Genomic DNA, 7,550 nt, shown 5'->3' with positions numbered 1-7,550 from the left:
TTTATTCTATTTTATAAAATAAAACATTTCTTTTTCAAAATGTATTTGGTTTTAATTTGATTGCTGCGAAGGTGAATGGTATAAATAGATCAATTTTACCACCAGTGATTTAATGTTTTTCTTTTAATTTGTTTTTCTTTTAAACTTTAAAAAACCCAGTTTGAAATCAGTCAAAGAGTTAATTGACCCGTACACCGTGCTTTATGTACCTGCTGTTCAAGAAATAAAATTGTATGTGTGCATATTGAAGGTGATGTACGGACACACGACACACGGAGAGAAAAAAGAAAAGAAAACAATACCATACCACACAGATTGTCTTAAAAAAACACACGTTTTTGTTGATTATAATTTATTTACTTTTATGTGTGTATATCCAGTTATAAGTACGCTATTCTGCATACTCGCCTTAGCTGTTTGGGCTGTTACTAAAAGTTAACAATTTAGCTGGTTAACTGGTTAGTTCCTACATAGAAATCAAGCGGTCGACAATTTATTATTATGTAGGCTAACATAAAATGTCGCTATTTGTATGATCCCTCTCTACAATGTAACATAATGTAACACTTAGACCACGCCCTCTATTATTACGTAACGCTCAAACACCCCGTCCCTCACCAATAACGTGTTGTGACACACGAAAAGTGTCGGGGGCGGGACGTAGTCCAGTGGTAAAGCGATCGCTTGATGGGCGGTCAGTCTAGGATCGATCCCCGTCGGTGAACCCATTGGCCTATTTCTCGTCCCAGCCAGTGCTCCACAACTGGTGTAAGAAAGACCGTGGTATGTACTGTCCTGTCTGTGGGATGGTGCATATAAAAGATCCCTTGCTGCTAATCGAAAAGAGTAGCCCATTAAATGGCGACAGCGGGTTTTCTCTCAAAAGTTTTCTCTCAAAATCTGTGTGGTCCTTAACCATATGTCTGACGCCATATAACCGTAAATAAAATGTGTTGAGTGCGTCGTTAAATAAAACATTTCCTTCCTTCCTTCACTAAAAGGGTCATGTTCCGACTTAGGGGCCACGGAACCATGACCACGATATTTTTTTTATTGTCCTAAAAATACTGGGAATGTCATAATTGAGCACCTAAAATTACCATATTTTTTCTGGTAAGCAAGTTCCCTCCCTTCCTCCATAACAGGTTTTGATATTTCAGTCCCTGAAATTTCACCCAGGAATTCCCCAACACAAACCCTCCACCCACACCGACCCACTTTCATTTACGCACTGCGCAGGGTCTAAATTGTATTGGTGTTTCGTTAGATCTAAACTTGATTATGGATGCACGCCAATATCACCTGTAGATGTTAGATCCTGTACACAACCAGGGACTTAGGCTTGGTCTTGGAGCGCTTAGAAAAAGAAAGAAAGAAAGAAATGTTGTATTTAACGATGCACTCAGCGCATTTTATTTACGGTTATATGGCGTCAGACATATGGTTAAGGACCACACAGATTTTGAGAGAAAACTCGCTGTCGCCACTACATGGGCTACTCTTTCCGATTAGCAACAAGGGATCTTTTATTTGCGCTTCCCACAGGCAGGATAGCACAAACCATGGCCTTTGTTCAACCAGTTATGGATCACTGGTCGGTGCAAGTGGTTTACACCTACCCATTGAGCCTTGCGGAGCACTCACTCAGGGTTTGGAGTCGGTATCTGGATTAAAAATCCCATGCATCGACTGGGATCCGAATCCAGTACCTACCAGCCTGTAGACGTGTTTTTCGTCTAATTCGGGCAAAAATCAGCCTGCACGCCCCCCCCCCCCCCCCACTGTACACAAATGGGAGTTTTTTCAAGATTATTGAAAAGGTGCGGTTGCAAACAAGCCTTCATTTTGCCAAGCCAGTCCTGGGAGTGGCCGTCCTCCTATAGTAGTACAAGGAGGGTGACATTTCCTTTTGTTATGCTGGCACCGGTTAAGTTTGGACGTAGAAAAGTGAGAGAGAGAGAGAGAGAGAGAGAGAGAGAGAGAGAGAGAGAGAGAGAGAGAGAGAGAGAGAGAGAGAGAGAGAGAGAGAGAGAGAGAGAGAGACCGGATTATATTTCTTAAATTATTTCAAAATAGGCTAAGGTAAAAATCATAAATGATTACGTCATCTCGGAACATATTTAACATAATTTAATCAGTGATCATTACGAACTATATTACATATTCAGCGTTTTTAACAGAATGTCCATTAGCATAAATCTTAAGTCTCGTGCATATGTTTGACCATTCAAATTACTTCCGTGTTGGTATTCCTCAAATGGAGTCGGCTATGAATTATATCTGTTGACCTATGAACTATATCTGTTGACCTATATCTGTTGATCTATGAACTATATCTGTTGACCTATGAACTATGGAATGTATCTGTTGACCTACGAACTACATCTGTTGAACTATGAACTATATCTGTTAAACTATGGAATACATATGTTGAACTATGCACTACATGTTGAACTATGAACTGTATCTGTTGACCCATGAACTATGAACTGTATCTGTTGAACTATGAACTACATCTATTGACTTTTGAACTATATCTGTTGATTGGTGAACTATATCTGTTAATTTATGAACTGTATCTGTTGAACTATGAACTGTTTCTGTTGAACTATGAACTATATCTGTTGAACTATGTACTACATCTGTTGAACTATGAACTATATCTGTTGAACTATGAACTATATCTGTTGCCTTCAGTCACCTCCATAAAGGCAAGATCGGTAACAGTCAGCTGTACGAGCGGTAACAGTCAGCTGTACGAGCGGTAACAGTCAGTTGTACGAGCGGTAATAGTCAGCGGTAATAGTCAGCTGTACAAGCGGTAACAGTCAGTTGTACGAGCGGTAACAGTCAGCTATACGAGCGGTAACAATCAGTTGTACGAGCGGTAATAGTCAGCTGTACGAGCGGTAACAGTCAGTTGTACGAGCGGTAACAGTCAGTTGTACGAGCGGTAACAGTCAGCTGTACGAGCGATAACAGTCAGCTATACGAGCGGTAACAATCAGCTGTACGAGCGGTAACAGTCAGTTCTACGAGTGGTAACAGTCAGTTGTACGAGCGGTAACAGTCAGCTGTACGAGCGGTAACAATCAGCTGTACGAGCGATAACAGTCAGTTGTACGAGCGGTAACAATCAGTTGTACAAGCGGTAACAGTCAACTGTACGAGTAGTAACAGTCAGTTGTACGAGCGGTAAGAGTCAGTTGTACGAGCGGTAACAGTCAGCTATACGAGCGGTAACAATCAGTTGTACGAGCGGTAATAGTCAGCTGTACGAGCGGTAACAGTCAGTTGTACGAGCGGTAACAGTCAGTTGTACGAGCGGTAACAGTCAGCTGTACGAGCGGTAACAATCAGCTGTACGAGCGGTAACAGTCAGTTCTACGAGGGGTAACAGTCAGTTGTACGAGCGGTAACAGTCAGCTGTACGAGCGGTAACAATCAGCTGTACGAGCGATAACAGTCAGTTGTACGAGCGGTAACAATCAGTTGTACGAGCGGTAACAATCAGTTGTACAAGCGGTAACAGTCAACTGTACGAGTGGTAGCGGTAACAGTCAACTGTACGAGTGGTAACAGTCAGTTGTACGAGTGGTAACAGTCAGTTGTACGAGCGGTAACAGTCAGCTGTACGAGCGGTAAGAGTCAGCTGTACGAGCGGTAACAGTCAGTTGTACGAGCGGTAACAATCAGCTGTACGAGCGGTAACAGTCAGCTGTACGAGAGGTAACAGTCAGCTGTACGAGCGGTAACAGTCAGTTGTACGAGCGGTAACAGTCAGTTGTACGAGCGGTAACAGTCAGTTGTACGAGCGGTAACAGTCAGCTGTACGAGCGGTAACAGTCAGTTGTACGAGCGGTAAGAGTCAGCTGTACGAGCGGTAACAGTCAGTTGTACGAGCGGTAAGAGTCAGTTGTACGAGTGGTAAGAGTCAGTTGTACGAGCGGTAAGAGTCATCTGTACGAGCGGTAACAGTCAGCTGTACGAGCGGTAACAGTCAGTTGTACGAGCGGTAACAGTCAGCTGTACGAGCGGTAACAGTCAGTTGTACGAGCGGTAACAGTCAGCTTTACGAGTGGTAACAGTCAGCTTTACGAGTGGTAACAGTCAGTTGTACGAGTGGTAACAGTCAGCGGTAATAGTCAGCTGTACGAGAGGTAACAGTCAGTTGTACGAGAGGTAACAGTCAGTTGTACGAGCGGTAAGAGTCAGTTGTACGAGCGGTAACAGTCAGTTGTACGAGTGGTAACAGTCAGCTGTACGAGCGGTAACAGTCAGTTGTACGAGCGGTAATAGTCAGCGGTAATAGTCAGTTGTACGAGTGGTAACAGTCAGCTGTACGAGCGGTAGCAATCAGTTGTACGAGCGGTAAGAGTCAGCTGTACGAGCGGTAACAGTCAGCTGTACGAGCGGTAACAATCAGTTGTACGAGCGGTAAGAGTCAGCTTTACGAGCGGTAAGAGTCAGTTGTACGAGTGGTAAGAGTCAGTTGTACGAGCGGTAACAGTCAGTTGTACGAGCGGTAACAGTCAGTTGTACGAGCGGTAAGAGTTAGTTGTATGAGCGGTAACAGTCAGTTGTACGAGCGGTAAGAGTCAGCTGTACGAGCGGTAACAGTCAGTTGTACGAGCGGTAACAGTCAGCTGTACGAGCGGTAAGAGTCAGCTGTACGAGCGGTAACAGTCAGTTGTACGAGCGGTAGTCCATCAGCTTGGTCTCGAGCAGCTCGATGACGGTGGACGGCTGTAGCTGCTGGTAGAACTCCGTGGCCTTCAGCTTGGAGATGTGGAAATGGTACGGCGCCGAGCTGAAGCGAGAGGCCCGGCCTATGGCGGCCTTCATCAGACTCGGGTGGTGGTGGCGCTCAGCCACGAAGATGCAGTTCATGATGTCGCTGGCGGTGGACACATGGTCCATGTGCTGCAGCAGGTAGTTGACGCACACGTCTCGCAGACGGGTGACGCCAAATTCGTCGGCCACCGGAATTAGACGAAAAGCTGCCCTGACTGGAAGAGATAAATAGTTGTGTGTTTGGAATGGATTATCAATGAATACGGCTCGAAATGAATGGGATCATGTGAACAAGGAATAATCGAAATTTGTACACTATGTAGTGTAACAAGGCAAGAGAAGAAGACGAAGAGGAAGAAGAAGACGAAGAAGATGATGATGACGTTGATGATGATGACGACGACGACGACGACGATGATGATGATGATGATGATGAAGAGACGAAGAAAAAGTTAATGATAACGATGAAGTCGAAGAAGATGAAAGAGGAGAAGAGGATGAATAAGAAGAATAAGAAGAGAAGTAATAAGGACGAGGGATAAGGAAAACAAGAAGAAAAAGAACAGGGAGAAGAAAAAGATGAACATAAGGAGAAGACGAAGAAAAGGAAGAAGGAGAAGATAAAGAAGGAGAAGAAGGAGGAGGAAGAGTAGGTGAAACTATATATAAAAAGAGTCATAAATGTTAACGTACTGTCGATGATGAAATTCACCTCTGGGTCTAGGAACCTCAGCATGTCGTAGATGTCCTGGAAGGGTCTGTGGTGCAGGAGAATCGTGCCTGTGTCCTTCTCCTTGAAGTCCGAGTGCAGCATGGCTTTGAAGACCGGGGACGCGCGACACAGCAACAACCTACCAACAACACAGATCTCTCAACAAATACCTTTATTACACATCTGTCGAAAGCCACAACATTAAATGTAAAATGTCCACAAAGTTGGACGATACGAAGTGCTATTACGATAACTATGTTAGAGATAGGACGAAGAATATATAATTATCAATATAAATTTTGGTTGTTGTGATTTTCTTTCAAATAAGGATTAAAGTGATCACTTTATATCCATGAAAATTAGTTTGTTCCACATATGAATTATACTTTTTATTTAAATGATTGTTAGGTGTTTCGTACTTTGTAATGCGAACATTGTCAAAGAGTTTCATTCAACAGCCTCCTTGCTATTCATAATCATATACGGTTAAACCACTCTGCTCTGAATACATCCACATTAGTTATCTATATTGCTGTCCAGAGCCAAATCGGGACCCGATACCAATGGCAAACACGTTTAGTTAATACGGTAATGGGGTGGTGGAGGGGTTGGGGTTAGGGATTAGGGACATAAAAATCAAGCAATTAAATTCACGTCCCCCAATTTTCTCTCGCTTCTCTAAACACAGCTGGTTATTCCGGGCTTTCTTCCCAGGACGGAGCTGAATGGTTAGTACGAACTCTCGTGTACGCTGAATGGTTAGTACGAACTCTCGTGTACCTGTAGAAGTAGAACTTGTGGTCCTGCACTTCTAGAACGACGTCAGTGAACTCGTCTGGACTTGCGTACAAACACATCCGTTTCTTAGACGACGACTCCTCCTCCAGCTTCGGAATTATTTTACTCGACGCGATTATCTTCGTGTATCTGTGTAAAACAAAAACCAATAACAACACAAATGTCACAACAATCTCAGTGAAGCCGATATCACTGCTCTTATCGTGGTAACAACATTAAACTAGACTGCCTGTTGTAAATATTGAAATATTAAACGATTGCAGCATGTTGAAAAGGGTGGTATAAATGTTGGAGGGTGGCGAATGCTAGATCGTCAAGATGGATCGAGACAAAAGAGTAACTACTGCTCTGAACTGAATTCATTCATTACACTTGTACATTGTGTCGCTTTCAACACAATTTGCAACATGCATTTCGACTTCATCCCAACTCTTGTATCGGAAGGTTGAAGTGTTCTTAATTATCTACGTAATATCCATCTTCATTCACAAATGGTCGTTTAGTACAAATAAAGTATGCTTTTAATTATGATCCTGAGACGCCGACCAGCCAGCAGTGGTTATATATAACAATAACAAGATATTAGACTTTTCACTCAAAGTGTAGACTTGGCAGGAAGACTCTAAGTCTGCCCAGATTGCCTACAGCTCGTTTGTAGACTATAGGGTTTGATCACGAGAGAGTGCTGAACAATATGTGACAATGTGCAATATTGGAAGAGATCTTCTCAGCTCCTCAGTTACACATTGTCCGGCGTTTTGTATGTACTACGCAGTTCAAAACACTGACGAAAAGTCGTGTTCAAACTACAAGATTTGATAGAATATTAAAAAAGTAAAGGCTAAAATTCTTCATAACATGTCCATACTTTAAAAGAGTAAAACGAAGGGTAAAGAAGTTAATAATCAATAATGAATGGATGGAGTGAACCATGGTGTTTCCATTGTATGCTTTCTTTTTGTTAATTTAAAAAATAGACTAATATATATTCTTTCTTACTTTTTGGGAGGGACATAGTCAAGTGGTAAAAGCGTACGCTTGATGCGTGGTCGGTCTAGGATCGATCCCCGTCGGTGGACTCATTGGGCTATTTCTCATCCCAGCCAGTGCTCCACAACTCGTGCAACAAAGGCCGTGGTATGTCCTATCCTGTCTGTGGGATAGTGCATATAAAAGATCCCTTGCTGTTAATCGAAAAGAGTAGCCCGTGAAGTGACGACAGCGGGTTTCCTCTATCAATATCTGT

The 7,550-nt window shown here is 42.9% G+C and overlaps 1 protein-coding gene across 1 annotated transcript in view; it reads right to left on the bottom strand.

Moving 5' to 3' along the window:
- Positions 1-4,686: 4,686 nt before the first annotated feature.
- LOC121383897 (BTB/POZ and MATH domain-containing protein 1-like) overlaps positions 4,687-7,550 on the bottom strand; it is a 3,668-nt gene continuing 804 nt past the window's right edge. The window contains exons 2-4 of the mRNA XM_041513994.1: positions 6,287-6,433; positions 5,488-5,645; positions 4,687-5,009 (exon numbers count right to left, since the gene is read on the bottom strand). Coding sequence (XP_041369928.1) covers positions 4,687-5,009; positions 5,488-5,645; positions 6,287-6,433 — 628 coding nt within the window. The remainder of the gene's footprint in view (positions 5,010-5,487; positions 5,646-6,286; positions 6,434-7,550) is intronic.

The sequence above is a fragment of the Gigantopelta aegis genome, chromosome 10 (genome assembly GCF_016097555.1).
Source record: "Gigantopelta aegis isolate Gae_Host chromosome 10, Gae_host_genome, whole genome shotgun sequence".
In the NCBI taxonomy this organism is placed as follows: Eukaryota; Metazoa; Mollusca; class Gastropoda; order Neomphalida; family Peltospiridae; genus Gigantopelta; species Gigantopelta aegis.
Note: the sequence above shows the minus strand (reverse complement) of the source record. Positions and strands in the feature narration are given on the sequence as shown.